The sequence below is a fragment of the Prionailurus bengalensis genome, chromosome A1 (genome assembly GCF_016509475.1).
Source record: "Prionailurus bengalensis isolate Pbe53 chromosome A1, Fcat_Pben_1.1_paternal_pri, whole genome shotgun sequence".
Taxonomy (NCBI): Eukaryota; Metazoa; Chordata; class Mammalia; order Carnivora; family Felidae; genus Prionailurus; species Prionailurus bengalensis.
The window spans coordinates 124,114,996-124,132,763 of record NC_057343.1 but is presented as its reverse complement, the minus strand read 5'-3'; the positions used below and the strand labels follow the sequence as shown (position 1 = coordinate 124,132,763).

The window sequence follows — 17,768 nt, the reverse complement described above, 5'->3', positions numbered from 1 at the left end:
TGTTTATTTTAAAAACTATGAATCTAGGGGCACCTGGGTGGCTCAGTTGGTTGAGCATCTGACAATTGATTGTGGTTCAGGTCATGATCCCAGGATTGTGGGATTGAGCCCCGCATTGGGCTCTGAGCTGAGTGTAGAGCCTGCTTAAGATTCTCTCTCTCTCTCTCTCTCTCTCTCTCTCTCTCTTTTCCCTCTGCTCCTCTCCCCTGATCATGCTCTCTATCTGTCTCTAAAAATAAAATAGAATAAAAATATTAATCTAGTGTGTGGCTTCTAAAGTTGGATGCTTAAAGATGGTCCAACAGAGACACAAGATTTGGGAAAGTCTAGAAAATAAACAGTACCAGAAATCAGAAGTAACTCTGGAAGTGACTTTATTTGTTATGGAACAAACTTGAAAATTATGTAAGATCCATCATATCTGTAAGACTCTTGCTGACCTCAGCGGAACTTCCAAGGAAATCCATGGTTTAAAGAGAATTGAAAGTAGGTTTTGAGGTTCCAGGTAATGTGGTTGCTGTCAATGCTTAGCATTTCCCTTCATGGTACAGATTTAGTTTTCCATTATTTCTCCTAAAAACAAGGTAATGGAAGACATCAAGGATCAAGAAATTGTGGCACCAACATAGAAAGAAAATGGGATTATTTAAAAATAACATGGGAGGAACCTCCACACTGGTTTCCAGAATGACTGCACTGGTTTGCACTCCCACCAACAGTGCAAGAGGGTTTTCTTTTCTCCATATCCTCACTAGCATCTGTTGTTTCCTGAGTTGTTAATTTTAGCCACTCTGACTGGTGTGAGGTGGTATCTCAGTGTGGTTTTGATTTGTATTTCTCTGATGATGAGTGATGTTGAGCATCTTTTCATGTGTCTATTAGCCATCTGGATGTCTTCTTTGGAAAAATGTCTATTGATGTCTTCTGCCCATTTCTTCACTGGATTATTTGATTTTCAGATATTGAGTTTGGTTAAGTTCTTTATAGATTTTGGATACTAACAGTGTGGAGGTTCCTCAAAAAAAAATAAAAATAAAACTACAATCCAGCAATAGCACTACTAGGAATTTACCCAAAGGATACAGGATTGCTGATCCATAGGGGCACATGTACCCCAATGTTTATAGCAGTGCTTTCAACAATAGCGAAATTATGGAAAGGGCCTAAATATCCATCAACTGATGAATGGATAAAGAAGATGTGGTTTATATATACAATGGAATACTATTGGGCAATGAGAAAGAATGAATTCCTGCCATTTGTAGCAACGTGGGTGGAAGTGGAAGGTATTATGCTAAGTGAAGTAAGTTAGTCAGAGAAAGACAGGTATTATATGGTTTCACTCATATATGGATCTTGAGAAACTTAACAGAAGACCATGGGAGAAGGGAAGGGGAAAAAATAGTTACAAACAGAGAGGAAGGGAGGCAAACCATAAGAGACTCTCAAATACAGAGAACAACCTGAGGGTTGATGAGGGGTGGTAGGGCAGAGGGGAATATGGGTGATGGGCATTGAGGAGGGCACTTGTTGGGATGAGCACTGGGTATTGTATGTAAGCAATGAACCACGGGAATCTACCCCCAAAACCCAGTGCACACTTTACACACTGTATGTTAGCTGATTTGACAATAAATTGTAATTTTTAAAAAAGAGAAAAAAAATCACATGGGTAAAAGCAGCTGTAGTCTTGGGCTTGCCTGTTTCACACTGATCAGCTTTGAGAATTGTGACTTTCTGCCACTACTTTCTTGGCTCAGATCTAGGTGCCTTGTATATAAAGTGAGAGAATGGGTATCTGATGTTTTTTCCAGCTCTAACTTTTATGGCTACAGGGCACACTTACCTTTAACATTCATTTATTTCTGCAGTAATGGTTTATTGAGCTCTTAATATAATACTGGCACTATCAAAAACAAGAGAGGTATAATTTTTACCTCCTCACTACCTTTAGAGGTGAGCAGTCATTAATTTTGAAAGCGGAGACGTCTAACTCTTTCTTAGTCACACATTCTAATTTTAAGCAGCCTTATAATCATCTTATTTCTTGTGGATGGACAGGAGTTCAATTCTTCAATGTTTGCATGGCTCACCAAATCCAATCTTTCAAGTTGTTACTTAAATTTAAAATACATTTTAATGGTCAATACTAAGTGATCTATAGGACTCACAGCCCTTCTTATCCTCTGATGCATTTTGTTTGCTGTCATCTACTGCAAAAACAAAAACCCCATGGAAGCAGGAAGCAGGAGGCAATGCTGTGTGTTTTGCTCACCAACTTACCTCCATGTGAGCAATTCCTGGTACACAGTGGATGTTTAATAAATATCTGGTAAATGAATGATTCAATAATAAATTTATTTCTACTTAAATATCTGAATGTATCACATTCTTTCAGAAAATGATTGAATTTATTGTTCAAAGGTTAAGTACCTTTTATGTTTTCTTTGGACAAACACCCAAGGCACTACTGAGAGAAAGCTACAGAGACACATGGAAAAATGTTCTTGTATTCCCTGTGGCTCAGAGTGATAGTTCCTGATACAAATAAACAGAAAGTCATCTTACCTTTTGGCTTCATTAAATACGCAGAGGTTACCATAGGTTTTTCCATCAGAACCACAGACTGGTTTGTAGATAGACTGACATTTTGTATTTCCATTTGGGTTCTTGCTGCTCGTACTGCCAGTCTGCAGTCATGTGAAAGACCATGCAGTAAATATAGGGAACTCAATTTAATTCTGATATTGTGATAAGACAATAGTCATTGCTCATTAGTTATTGATGAAGCATTGCACTAAACCTATCATTTTATTAATCCCTTTTTTTAAATTTAAACTGCACAACAATTCTGAAAGAAGGGTAGATTTTGCTCCATTGTATAATCGCAGGCATACAGTGCATTTAAGTGACAAGTCCAAGACCAAATATAGATTAAATACCCAAGTTGGGGTTCAGAACCTGAATGATGTGACTGCAGAGCCCTTGCTCTTATTAATGTCACACTGCCTCCACTTTAATGCTTTGTAGACAAGCCTTCTCCTGCCCAAGAAAACAACAATTCTGGAAAAGTCAGTGGCAAACACAAAATACATGTGATCACCGTTTATTGAAACTTTCTTTTTCTTTGACCCATGAAAGCAAATGAGGCAGGAGGTAGGACTGTGCAGAGTGGAATTAAGTCCTACCTGAAGCACTTCCTTGGAATCAAGTTATAGAATGACAGAAGTCTGTGAACGGAAAGGAGTTTTGACAGCAGATGAGAACAGAGACACTAAGTGAAACTGTGAGGATCTTCAGTAGGTGGCTCAGTCTTCTCAGGACCAAGGAAGATGAACAAGTAGTTCAGTCTTTTCCATTGGTTGAGACTCCACTACCATTTTCATACCAATTGAGAAAGTTTAAGTGACAATGTAAACACCCAGAAACAGGCTGGTGGTGGCAGTAAGGTCTGAATGGCAGGGGTGTCCTTGGAAGATTACTACTTCATGCCAGCCTAGATGTAAAAACCAAGAGGGACAGGCGATTTTCATTTGCAAGAGTGCTGAGTAACGACAACTTATGATGTAAAAAATGAAGTTCCCATTAAGATAATGAGATTGAAGAAGTGTTCTACAAAACTGTTTTGGATGTACTGAGTGTTCAGGGTCAGGGTTAAATGGAATTAGGAGGAAGACAGTTGGGAGAGAGAGAGAGACTGGCAAGGCTTCACGGCAGGACTCAAAGGGAGTATAGGAGTCATGGATGTGCACCTGATTACAATGATGTCTCCCGTACATCATTTATTCACCTATCTGAGAAACAGTTCAAAAGAACCCATTATGTGCCTGTCTTATACTAGAATCGGGGGATACAGATATTTTTTAAAAAAGGTATTTTCTTTAAGGAGTTCATGTGCTGATTGAACATAATGAAGATCAATTACAAAGCAATATGGTATATTCTATGATAAAGGCTATCATTGGTATTAGAAATACATTTGTGGAAAATCAGAGGATTCTGTAAAACATGGATGTGTGACTAAGAGTGCCATGAAATGTCCAATCATACACAGACATGGGATCCAATCATTAAAAAAAAAATCCTTAAGGCCATGCTCAGGAGTTTGGGTCTTATCTTCTAGAGAGTATGGTGCTACTGAAGAATTTAGAGCAGGGGAGTAATAGATCGGGTCAGATTTGTGATTTAGAAATAAACACCACTTGAGTGGCTTGTAGATTATGGATGGGATGGAAATGGGCATGAATGTTAAATCTGGCAAGGGTAGGGACTCCGTTCACAAAGGTCTGATCTAGTCCAGTATAGGTAGAAAGGCTGGAGTGGAGGACAGAAGAAAGGAATGAGAAATGGAATGGAAGAGCTGACACTCATTAATGACCATAGGTATGAAAATAACCACCCCCAGATTCCTTCGCATTTTGTTGAATCAGTGTCATCACAAAGTGTGGGTCTTTAGTAGAGTATATTCTGTTAACAATTTCAAGTCTTGGAAAATGGAATAGTTGAGGTAAATTGACCAAGGGGAAAAAAAAAAAGAGATTAACACCAACCTGAATCTCCATTATACTGGTATTCAAAGGGTTGCCTGCATTTTTTCTTTCTTCTTGATTGTAAAAAGGCCTTGATTTCCCTTGTTGGCTAGACAATCCTGGTCTTCCTTGGTGGTTAGATGACCCTGGCTTTCCTTGCTGGCTAGATGACCCTGGACCCCCTTGCTGGCTGGAAGACCCTGGCTTCCTTTGCTGGCTAGATGATCCTGAAACTCCTTGCTGGCTAGATAACCCTGAGCTCCCTTGTTGGCTAGAAGATCCTGGTTTTCCTTGTTCATTAGAAGCTTCTGAATTCCCTTTTGGATTAGAGTCTCCTGAATTCCCTTGCAGTCTTCCAGGCTGATTGAAAACTCCTGGCCTTCCTTGCTGATTAAAATCCCCTGGTTTCCCTGGCTGGTTAGAATACCCTGGTCGTCCTTGGAGACCAGATATTGCTTGTCTTCCTTGGGTGTTGCCTCCTTGCTTATTAAATTCCTTTTGTTCTCCTTGATGGTTAGCTTCATGCTTTCTCTGTCGAATAAATGCAGGTTCTGAACCCTCTTCTGGTTTAAAAACACTTGTTTTCAAAGCCTGGGTTGACGACACTGAAATGATACCATAAGCACAAAAATAAAAGTAAAGTCATTTAACTTTAAGAGTTTTAAATCAACAGCATTCATCCCAAGTTGTAGTATGTATTTAACACCTCTCTCAGTTGTTTAAAAAATTTTTTTTTTCAACGTTTATTTATTTTTGGGACAGAGAGAGACAGGGCATGAACGGGGGAGGGGCAGAGAGAGAGGGAGACACAGAATCGGAAACAGGCTCCAGGCTCTGAGCCATCAGCCCAGAGCCCGACGCGGGGCTCGAACTCACGGACCGCGAGATCGTGACCTGAGCTGAAGTCAGACGCTTAACCGACTGCGCCACCCATGCACCCCTCTTTCAGTTGTTTTTAATCAAACCTCAAGACAGAAGCTTCCCATAACTTCTTACAACCTTAATATTTTGGGTCCTCTATTTTTTTAATTGTATTACATGGTTTCTAAAAATCACGGTGTTGGGGTGCCTGGGTAGCTCAGTGGGTTAAACATCTGACTTTTCTCGATTTCAGCTCAGGTCATGATATGGAGGCCCGTGTCGGGCTTTGCTGACAGCTCAGAGCCCGCTTGGAATTCTTTCCCTCTCTCTGCTCCTCCCCTACTCATGCTCTTTCTCTATCAAAGTAAATTAAAAAAATAAATAAAAATCGTGGGGTCAAACTGGCTTGTCCCATTTCTAAATCAGAATCTGAATTACTTGAACTGAACTATCTGAGCTTCATACTACTCCAAATTCCTTGTAATGATTTCCTGATTAATCAAATAGACTCTGAGTTATGCTTATTATAAACTTTCCCTACATCACAAAACCCTTTCCCATATTCCCGACCTCACCCTACAGAAGGTGCTATCAGCAGTTTTCCAGACATAAAAACTGCCAGTCGTGAGCCCTCATTCCATATTCTTTTCTCATCTCTATATATGCTTTCTGTAGCTGTTTTCTTCCCACCTTGCCCCTGTTCCAAAGGGAACAGTCCACCATTTCCCATAGGGGTCCTAGCATCAACCAATCAGTCATACTCTCTCCAGTGGTTATTTCTTTCTTTCTTTTGTGCTCAAACTATTCAAGGAAATGGTAGATATTATGTGACTATTTCTTAATACCTACTTTTCATAACTCATCTATTCTGTTTCTTGAATTTATTTTGGAAGTTCATCCATCACTATATATATGTATATGTAAATATATATACATCATTATATATATATGTACATATATACACATATATATAGGTGCATACATACATATATATTTCCAGCAGGGGAGTAATAGATTGGGTGAGATTTGTGAGATATAGATATAGATATAGGTATAGATATAGATGATATAGATATAGATAGATATAGATATATAGATGTAGATATGGTTTATTCAAATTTCTACTCCTAAATAAGCAGGGTTTAGACAACAATCCATGAGCAAATGGAATGGTTTTATAGCTGTTAAGTGCAATGGTATTTTACTGGGTCTTATGTTTCTTGTCCTTGGTTTGGTACAAGTGTTTCTTTTTGACTTCCTCACCTTTTCTGTTTAATGATTTTCTTTTCCCCTTTACTTTCTCAATTTGGGGTTTCTGAAAAAGCTTTATTCAAGCTTGCATTGTTTTTCTTCACAGGCTTTCTCCCTAAGTTTTTCATTTTATACAACCTGAAATAATTTCAGGGTAGGTAGTTCCAAATCTGTGCCTAGAGTCTCCATTGCATTTGCATTTGATCCTCTTTATATTTCCACAAGTGTACACACTTGTACCTCCAGGTAAATTTAACTAAAATCAAATGCATCATTAATTGTTATCTGTTGAGCATGCCATTGTCTACTATATCACTGGTGGTTAAGGTCTTAGCCCAGGCTCAGGAATTTAGCACTTAGTAACCTGGTGTACTAACTGTGGTGTAGTGTGTGGTAGGACGGTCATGGGTGTAATCTAGCCATCCTTTCAACTTACCAGAAGTATATTTGAAGGGTCCATTACCATGCCAGAGCTATAGAAAGATCTAGACACACAATCATGAATAAGGGATTGTTATTCTACCCTGAAGAAGCTGGAAAGTCTAATAATGCGTGTAAACAAGCAAACGGGCATTTATGGTAGCTTGATTAATGCTATCATGTGAAAAATAAATTAGACAATAGACCCAGAGTCAAGATAGCAGGTAGTAGGGCATCATGTCTCCATCCTGGAGGAGGTGACACAGATAAGAAGTATAGGCTATAGCCAGAAAAATGGATAAGGAAATAATTATTTTCAGCAGAGAGATGAGCATTTGCATGAGTTCTAAGACCCAAAAGTATTCCTTAACAGGCACTAACTTTGAGCAGAAATCACTTAAAATAAGGTTGTGGATGAAATGGTAAAAAATAGATCAGCTGATCTATATTCTTTGTTAATTATGTTTTTCATTTTTAAATAGGTCTTACAAGCAAATTACATCAAATTTCAAAGACATAAAAGGGTAAATAGTTTAAAGTAACTTTCCCTTCCTCTCCTGTCCCAACCTTCCTTGGACACAATTACATTTAACAGGTTTTTCTGTATTATTCAAGAGATGTATTCTGTATTTACAAACATATTGGGATATATTTTTTCACACAATTAGTAGCACATTGTACACTGTTCTAATCCTTATTTTCTCCCTTGACAGAACCGTGAGGTTATATCAATACATATAAAGGCTCTATATCAATACATATAGAGCACCTTTATTATTTTCCCTAATGGCTGCAGAATATTTCACCTGTTAAATTACCATAATTTACCTAAACAGTCTTCTAACAATGAGTAGTGATTGTATTTCCTTCTTTTCCTAGTACAAACAATAATATAATGAAAATCTGATTAATATATCATTTCTCACATGGCTAAATTTGTAAAATAAAAATCAGGGGTGGAATTTTTAAGTAAACAAGGTAACTATAATATCAGAATATGGTATAACTGTTTTTTTTAAATCTTTATTTGTTTATCCTGAGAGAGAGAGAGAGAGAGGCAGAGAGACAGGGAGAGAGCAAATTCGCTGTCAGCACAGAGCCTGACATGGGGGTCGAACTTATGAATTGTGAGCTCATGACTTGAGCTGAAATCAAGAGTTGGATGCTCAGGCACCCCTAACCATTTTTTTAAGTTAAATTTTTGTAAAATAGTTATCTGTTCTGTATTTTTGTCCTCTGATGTTACATTCTAAATATACTCTTGGCATTGCTCTATATTGTAATAGGTATTCCCGAATCCTCTCTTTTTGTCACCCTCCAAATCCATATAACCACTACATCTGGCATTAAGGGACTTTCTTCCATCAACAAATGCCTGCTTAATGCATACTAAACATCATCTAGTAAAGCACTGAAGTACAAAAGAGATATGTTACCTGCCGTTATGGAGCATATATGTTCTAGGGAGGAATTTTATGTATCTATCTATATATTTTTCTTGCAAACACACATAAACATAATAAGTATATGCATAATATATATTTTTCTCTGATATATATTATAAAAATATAGAATATCTGTGTCATTTATTATCCAGAGAAATTTACATCCTTAGCTGGAAATTTCATCTCTGAAAACAGACCACCTAACTGTATTGAGGTAGGGAACACAGAGAGGTCTGCTGAGTGACAGGCACCTAAGAACTCAAGTAATGGTAGCTAATGCCAGAGTATACGTGATTCTTATGGCAGCCTGTGGGAATGTCTACTTATTTCCATTTTATAAAGGAGAAAACTGAGTCTAAAAAATTAAGTTATCCAAAATAACATAAACAGAGAATTGAAAAGTCAGGGTTTGAACCTATTTCTCTGTGACCACAGAATTTCCTGGATCATCACACAAAATTATATATTTATGGAATGTGGACTTGTGAGTATTCACAAACTCCCATAATCCTTTTAGACTGAATTATCTTTCCAGGGTAATGCCTTGCTTTTCCCATTCCTTTGCCTCTGCTTCTCTTCAGTCGTGTCAAACTATTCACTGTTGTCTCACCTTGTCACTATTTTTATGCCTTTGGTCTATATTTATGCTGTCTGAAATTAGCCTCTTCCCTTTCTCTGTCTGATGGAGATTTATCATTTTAAGATTTTCTGACAAAGTATTACTAAGTCACTCAACATTTCTGATTCTTTACTTTGAGAGTTGGAAGGAAAGTCATCGAATTTAACTTTTCTTACCTGAGAACATGGCCAAGAACATGAAAGGAAGGAAAATGAAAGCCTTCATGTTAGAGTCAGCTGTTTCAGACCTGGTTGTCGGATGGAGTTAAGGGTAACTCTTCAGTAGATGCTTTCTGAATAAACCGTCCTGATCACTACCATGTTATATATTTGAAAAATCCTCCACCCTAATTGCTAAACACTGTCACTTTGTTTTAAAAAAATTATAGAGTAATTTTCACAAACTGGAAGGTGTTCCTCCTTGAGTGGATTGCCATTTTAAAAATTAGCTCCACACCCCAACTCCCATAAATACCCCAAATTTAATATGCTTCTATCAGATATCTGTCTTACAGAAAAAAATAAACATGGCGAAATCCAGCTGGGAAAGTGGTAAGCTCAGTGTTTAAATTTTTTTTTTTTTATTGTTGAGGGATAACTTGTCTTCCGTCAGTGCTGTTACTGACCTTGCATGTTTATATGTCCACAATAGGGATTCCAATGACATTTTCCCACAAATAAATCATGTGCTAAGTACTTACCTCAAATTATATTTTAAAAGCAAGTAAAAATGCATCATTAATAAGTGATGAATGCATCCAGTGGGGAATGATGAGGTGTAATGCATTTTTATGAGGTAACAAAAAACAATAGATCTTATGTTTGAGAATAACATCACGCTATTGACTTTCTTGCCTCAAGCTGTTATGCCAAACGGAAGCTCATATGACAATCACCTTGGGAGTTTTAGTCAGCCATAGACTCAATATCATGAAACAGTGGAATATTGTGTTCAAGGTTGGCTGCCCTAGATGAGATAAATTTGAATTAATTGAGGCCTGTCTAAAAGAAAATGACCTTGATAAAGTGGGGTCTAGAAAACACAGAGCAGAAGGTTGGTTGATCGTAGTAGAGAATATAAACTTGAGTAGACAGATTTAGGATGGATGTCGCCACTGGATTCATCATGTGAAGGGCATTAGCATGGGAGAGGATGATATTGTTTTTTCTGTGTAGTTCCACATGGCAGATCTAGTTCCAGTATAAGAAAGTGCAGGATAAACATTTTTGAATTCTAAGGGAAGTGAAATAGGGGCTTCTTATAATTCCTTCTAATTCTAAGATCTTCAGATTTAGTGGTTCTGGATTGTGTTTGATTTTCATTTTAGCTTCTTTAGAAGGGCAGTTCTGAAAATGATGAATGATTTCTTTTAATCAAGCCAGCAATTGTATGGCATCAAAAAGGACAAATTTAAAATTTTTCTATAGTAAAAAGGCAACTTCCCCCCTCCATAATTGTTCTCTGTACTGACTAGTATTCATATGAATGTCAGAATAAGCTCAATGAGCCACAAGGCCTGATTATGCACATATATACGTGTGTGTGTGTGTATCTCCCATATAATATATCCCATATTATATATACACATATATATATTTAAAGATCAGATCATTTTTAACAAAATGTCACTATGAATTGTTCAAAAATACAGTAAGTTGAAAGAACTGTGCAGTGAGCACCCATATACACAACACCAAGATTCTTCAATGAACATTTTGCTACATTTGCTCTACCATTTATTGATCAAAATGGCTGAATTTGATGCAAGTTATTTTCACATGCACATACTCAATGCAGTGAAATCCCAAATATCAACAAAGGGACCATAATAGCTTCATTTGCATTTTGCCTAAACAACTGTTTTGTACATACTTAGTGCCATCATCTGTCCTACCCATGCTTTTCTCCTAGCTCCAGTGTTATCACACTTCAAAATAGCATACGTAAATAACAAATATGATTGAGTGCCTGTATCTGAGGACACGGCAGTGAGAAGATGAAGTCCCATGAAACCTCTGCTCTGAGGTCTCAGAGACTGTCTCATGAATTAGTAGAAACTACTGTTTGTTGCACTGAGTAAGGCAGCCGTTTTCTCTATATCCCTGTTCTCCAAACCATGCCAAAGGGTGCTTTGAATAATTGCTTTTAATCCTCTAATTTTCTTAAATGGAACATTTAATTTATCCTTTGATGATCAGATTCCTCCACCTTTAGAATTGTCTTCCATTATTATTTTCCTTTACATTTGGGAGTCAGGGCAGAATTCTGTGTTGGAGTAGGCTCAAAAAATGCTCGGCACAGCCACCTGCTGGGGAAAGGGAGGGGGGCATCCCACATGTCTTAGTGTGCGATTATACATCAAGGCTATTCTTTTAGTGGTCGTCATATTTGGGTGGAAATAACAACAGCATTAGAGTCAGATGACATGAAGTATCCGTCACTCCTCATTTTAGCTGTGTAATCTTACGCGAGTTAATCTCTGTCTCTCTCTCCATCTGCCTCTTTTCCTATCTCTCTTTCCTCTTTATTTCTAAAATCATGATGATAGTACCCTACTAAAATTGAATTTTGCTAAGTATTTTCTTGTGGTTTGGAAGACAAAGTTTATACCTGCAGTTTAGTGATCCTGGTTTCTGATTGTGAGCTGTCTTATAGCGTCCTGTGTCCAGTTACCTGATTTAGACTCAAGCCATTCGTCATGCAGCTAAAGGGAAGGAAACTCTGAGCTCCTTCCTAGCTTTCTTCCACGGAATACTTTAGCAACTATGTTTCCTTTCAATTGTTCCTCAGGGGGAAGTAGCACATGTCAAGTTGTGTTCTTTGAACCCCAGATGTGTAAAGATTGAGCACAGTATAAAGTACTGCTACATAGCACTCACTAGGATTTTCAGACATAGATGCCAATAAGTTGAACTGAATCAGGCAAACAAATGGAATATTTGGTCCGGTTTTTAAAATTCATATTACATGGAAGACATAATGCCCCTTAAATTCAGTTTCATGTTGCTGAAACTTGTCAGGGGGAGACTTGCCAGTTGCTTACCAAGTCTCATTAAATACTTCACAATATCAAGAAAGAGGCCAAAGTTCAAGCACTAGGTAATCACTATTTCACCGAAGGCCCTTTTTCTATTTCTCAGTTGACTTATTAATTGATCGTTTTACCCAGTCTTCACCCACGCAGAGGCATTAGTTTCAGAACACTGAGTCCTGCAGAGTGCAGATGCTTGAGATAGAATCTTGGGTAACTTCCCTGTTTTAGATGTCAGTTTCTTCACTCAGCACACAAAGTACTGACGCAAACCAAAATTCGAATAGATCTAATTTCATCATTATTTATTGAGATGATGCATCTGTCTGACACACACACTAAAATGTTCCATTAATGTTGTCTCTGTTACTCTACCCATGTGAGCATTTGAGATTAGAGACATGATGTCTTCCACCTTCACTTTAGTTGCATACACGTGAGGTTACCAGAAAACAATAAAATGCAAAATAGAGCATAATTATAATAGTTATGGACTAAGTTGGTTATAAATGGCATTTATTTATATGCCTGAAATCCTGAAATTTTTCATTATGTGGAAAATTTTGGTGTACAAGTTTGCAAATTGTAGGGATAAAATTTGAAATATAATTAATGTCTTTCTCACCCCCCAAATTAACCTCTTTATCACCATCGCTATAAATAATTACAGTTGCTTTTTAAAAAGCCTTATCTTGGGGCTCCTGGGTGGCGCAGTCGGTTAAGCGTCCGACTTCAGCCAGGTCACGATCTCGCAGTCCGTGAGTTCGAGCCCCGCGTCAGGCTCTGGGCTGATGGCTCAGAGCCTGGAGCCTGTTTCCGATTCTGTGTCTCTCTCTCTCTCTCTGCCCCTCCCCTGTTCATGCTCTGTCTCTCTCTGTCCCAAAAATAAATAAACGTTGAAAAGAAAAAAAAAAAATTAAAAAAAAAAAAAACTCTTGAAAAAAAAGCCTTATCTTCATACTTAAAAGAAAACAAGTTAACACAGTTTGGTCCCTTGTTGATCATCAGATTTGTTATTTTTAGCCATTCAGGTCCAGGTTTTCTGTAACTCCTTTCTCAAACATCACTTTTAGTCACCAGTCATATAATGTCCACTCATAATTCATCTTACAATTATTTCTTAAAAGAAGGAGCATATTTGTAGAATATTGTTTATAAAGATTGCCACCAACAAATCCTCACATTGTACAAGTAAATTCTCTCCTATAGAAGAGTCCATGTCCCCTCCCCTTGAATCTGAGCTGGTCATGTGACTTTCACTGACCGCAGAATGCCGTGGATGTGACAACATCCCATTTTTAGAACCAAGCCTTAGAGTCTGGCAGGGCTGGAGGAGAGACTATGGAGGGAGCTAGGGACATAGAAAGGTGGAGACAGAGACGGAAACAGGAAGGAACCTCTCTAGCCCCACTGAAACATCAGAAATATGACTGAAGTCATTCTGGATCCCAACAGAGCCACCCAGCGAAAGCCGTATGGGACAGAGGCAGATCATTTCTGCTGAGCCTGAAATAAGTGGCAGACTTGAGGCCAAATGAATGACTGGTTTTGTTTTAAGCCATTAAGTGCGACGTGATTTGTTATGCAGCAATAGATAATCATTATAATTTTATGGACAAGACTATGATTACTTTTTGACACTGATTCAAGACCCCATGACAACTATAAAGTTACCATTTATTGAAGCACGTTATATGGATGATCTCATTTAATACTTAAAACAATGCTTTGGTAGCATCCTAAATATGTGATGAGGAAACTCAAGCACTGGGTCATTAAATAACTGTTTTCACACAGTTAACCCTAGTCAAGATATTTTACATGATTTATTTTTTTAAATTTTTTTGCTTGACATTTATTTATTATTGAGAGACAGAGAGAGACAGAGCATGAGCATGGGAAGGGCAGAGAGAGGAGGAGACACAGAACATGAAGCAGGCTCCAGGCTCTGAGCTGTCAGGACAGAGCCCCACATGGGGCTCGAACTAACAAACCTTGAGATCATGACCTGAGCCGAAATCAGACACTCAACCAACTGAGCCACCCAGGCACCACCCCTATTTAAGATATTTTAACATATCTGCCTTAGGAGACCCATTCCTGGCTATCTAGAAACATGGGAATTCCCTTTCCAGAAAGAGAGACTCAGAAAATAAATGTTTGGGTTAAAGATCTGTCCCTCAGTTGGAGATCAATCCATCTTTGGCGTTATAGAAGTAAGATTCCAAATTCAGAGCTGGGAAGAGATCTCAGTTCAGCCATATGGAGATTTCTGAGTCTTCTCTAGTATATGCTGGGTCATACTTCACATGTTAATGCTAGATCAACAGCCTACACTTCTGACACCAACATCAAGTCTTTGCTCAGGAAAGATATGGGGAAATCTACCATATCTCCATTTTGATTTTGAGATTGGTGGTTCCATTAGTCTGTGGGATAACATTTTATGTATATGTGTATATTTCCTGAAGGGCAAGTTTGTGGATCCCACTATATTTTAAGAATATCTTAATATAGCCATAACCAGACCAAAAAATTAATCAGCTGTATAATCTTTGGTTTGGGGTTTCCAAAAAGAAATCCTTCCAAAAGATTCTTGAACAAAGTCTATAGTTTTGTGGCACATATACATACTACTTGTTCTATTTGAAATTTACATTTTTTTCCTTTGAATTGATTAGCTATTTATATTTAGGATCATTGTGACCAATACTATTTGTTTTATGGGCTACTATTATTTTTCCAAATCCACCTTAAAACAAATGTATGGCTATTAGCTTTTTTCAAAAGATCATATTACATACCTTATAACAGACCTACAAGTTCATTGCTTTAAAAACATTATATTAATACTTCTACCACCACATTTTACACGAATTTTAAGATACTGCTTTTTTTATTTCAATGCTTCATATTCTGATGAACACCTACTATATGCAAAGAAACTTGGAATATATATTTCAATCATACACTATCACAACTCTAAAAAACTTCAGAGAATGTCTAGGCCAAATCTTTCATTCTACTCTTGGGAGAGAGAGGATCAATAGAGTCACTGGAATTCTAAAAACATTGGCAGAGTTTGGACTTGATTCCAATTCCAGTGTTCACTCTTCCAAATATTTGCTTATTATCTAATGGCCACAGAGTACAACTGGCCACCTCTATGTGTATGTGTATTATGAGTATATATGGCCAGTTATACTCTGTGGCCAGATCAGATACAGAGAGCCTGTGAGATCTGATGCCATCACATACTTGAGGCTGCTTTCTAGACTCTTTCGTTAGAAGACTCAAAGATCTTGAAATTGTGAGCTCAGGCTACACGGGACCTTATAGTTTCCTACAAAAGGGAAAACAGATTGCCCCAGGACATAAAGCCTGTTTGTCCACATCTCATCTCTGTCACACTGGTATCCTGGTTCACCGGTCTTTTCAAAATATCTTCCAACTTATATACCTTATATTAACAATAACCTTTATCTGGAGCACCAGGGTGGCTCAGTCGGTTGAGAATCTGACTTCGGCTCAGGTCAATATCTCACAGCTCATGAGTTAGAGCCCCGCGTCAGGCTCTGTGCTCACAGCTCAGGGCCTGAAGCCTCCTTCTGATCCTGTGTCTCCCTCTGTATCTGCCCTACCCCTCTTGCGTTCTGTCTTTCTCTCAAAAATAAATAAATGTAAAAAAAAAGTTTTTAAATAACCTTTATCAAACACCCAGAACCAGACTCTGCACCATGTGTGTTATATGAATTATCTCATCCAACTCTTAAAACAACCTATTTTATAGATATCACCTATAATAATATAGATACTATTACAATAGAAATATACTATTTCATTTCTCCCATGAAAAACCAGACACGGTCACAGAATTATATTGTAACAGAGTCCATATTCTAAATTTTATCTCTTACTTACTATAAAATATCTTCTTCCTGTATTAAAACTCAAACAATACAATAAGCTCTTCTTTATTGGGTGCCACCCACCATGGTGTAGTATGAGACTGCAGAGTATTTGGGGGAGTCCTTGAAAACTTCTTAATTGGCATTGCATATTTGGTAATGACAATTCAAGTATCAGGCCTATTCATTCCCTTTGCTTTTTATTGGTACCTCAGAACACTTTGGACACTAACTTGTTAATAAGTCCATAGAAAGAATATTTATACAATTCCTACATTAATGGACAGTTTGACTTCTGTCTCTGTCTCTTTTTAACTTGGTGACTGATCACATGTTTCTGGGTTTCAGATTCCTCTCATGCAAGATAAGTATAATAATAATGCCTATTTCATTGGGTTTTTGAGAATACTTAATGAGTTAATATATGTAAAGCCCTTAGAACAATGTCTGACACACAGAAAAAACTCAAACACTCAATGAATGTTAGCTATACTCTTTTTTTAAAATCTAGATTTGTACTTTGATCACTACTATAAACTGATACTATTGCAACAAGGGATTTTAAATAAAGCTTTGCTGAGACAGCTGATGATATTCTATTGAAAGAAGGTAAGATGGGAATGCAAGCTGGTGCAGTCACTCTGGAAAACAGTATGGAGGTTCCTCAAAAAACTAAAATGGAACTACCCTACGACCCAGCAATTGCACTACTAGGCATTTATCCACGGGATACAGGTGTGGTGTTTCGAAGGGACACATGCACCCCCATGTTTATAGCAGCAATATCAACAATAGCCAAAGTTTGGGAAGAACCCAAATGTCCATTGATGGTTGAATGGCTAAAGAAGATGTGGTATATATAGACAGTATTACTTGGCAATCAAAAAGAATGAAATCTTGCCATTTGCAACTACGTGGATGGAACTGGAGGGTATTATGCTAAGTGAAATTAGTCAGAGAAAGACAAAAATCATATGACTTCACTCATATGAGGACTTTAAGAGACAAAACAGATGAACATAAGGGAAGGGACACAAAAATAATATAAAAACAGGGAGGGGGACAAAACAGAAGAGACTCATAAATATGGAGAACAAACTGAGGGTTATGGGAGGGGTGGTGGGAGGGGGGATGGGCCTAATGGGTAAGGAGCACTAAGGAATCTACTCCTGAAATCATTGTTGCACTATATGCTAACTAATTTGGATGTAAATTTTAAAAAATAAAAAATAAAACAAGTTAAAAAAATAAAAAAAGAAAGAAGGTAAGACTGGGAGATATTTCAAGGAAGAGAATATGAAAACGAAAGTACAAGTTGTATGTGTGTGTGCCTGTGTGTGTGTATTATAAAAAGGTAGGAAGCCATTTTTTTGTGTGTGGTTTTGAGGCAAAAATAAGTATTACCACTTGGTGCAAGTACTAAAGAGGCAAATACTAACTTGCTATAAAGAAATTGTTCTCTGTTGATGGAATGGGCTGCTTCTTTACACTGTGAATTTTCCAAAAGCAAGAGTATCAATGAGGTGCTCAAAACTATTGTGCCTTAAAGTGAGATACAAAGCTCATATGCCATCAAGAACCAGGAGCTAATGTGAAAAAGCAAAACTGATTCTGGGGCACTGTGGGAATAACTCATCCAAAGGAGTCAGGGGACGCCTGAGTGGCTCAGTTGCTTTTGGTTCACATCATGGTCTCATGGTTTGA

General features: G+C 37.7%; 1 protein-coding gene across 1 annotated transcript; it reads right to left on the bottom strand.

The window, feature by feature from the left end:
• Window positions 1-357: 357 nt before the first annotated feature.
• MARCOL (MARCO like) lies at window positions 358-9,431 on the bottom strand. The gene is made up of 4 exons (XM_043564136.1): window positions 9,302-9,431; window positions 4,551-5,134; window positions 2,569-2,690; window positions 358-573 (listed from the first exon to the last, which is right to left on the bottom strand). Exons 1-4 carry the CDS (start codon window positions 9,348-9,350, stop codon window positions 528-530), a joined length of 801 nt encoding a protein of 266 aa, XP_043420071.1. The 5' UTR covers window positions 9,351-9,431; the 3' UTR covers window positions 358-527.
• Between the last annotated feature and the right edge of the window lie 8,337 nt (window positions 9,432-17,768).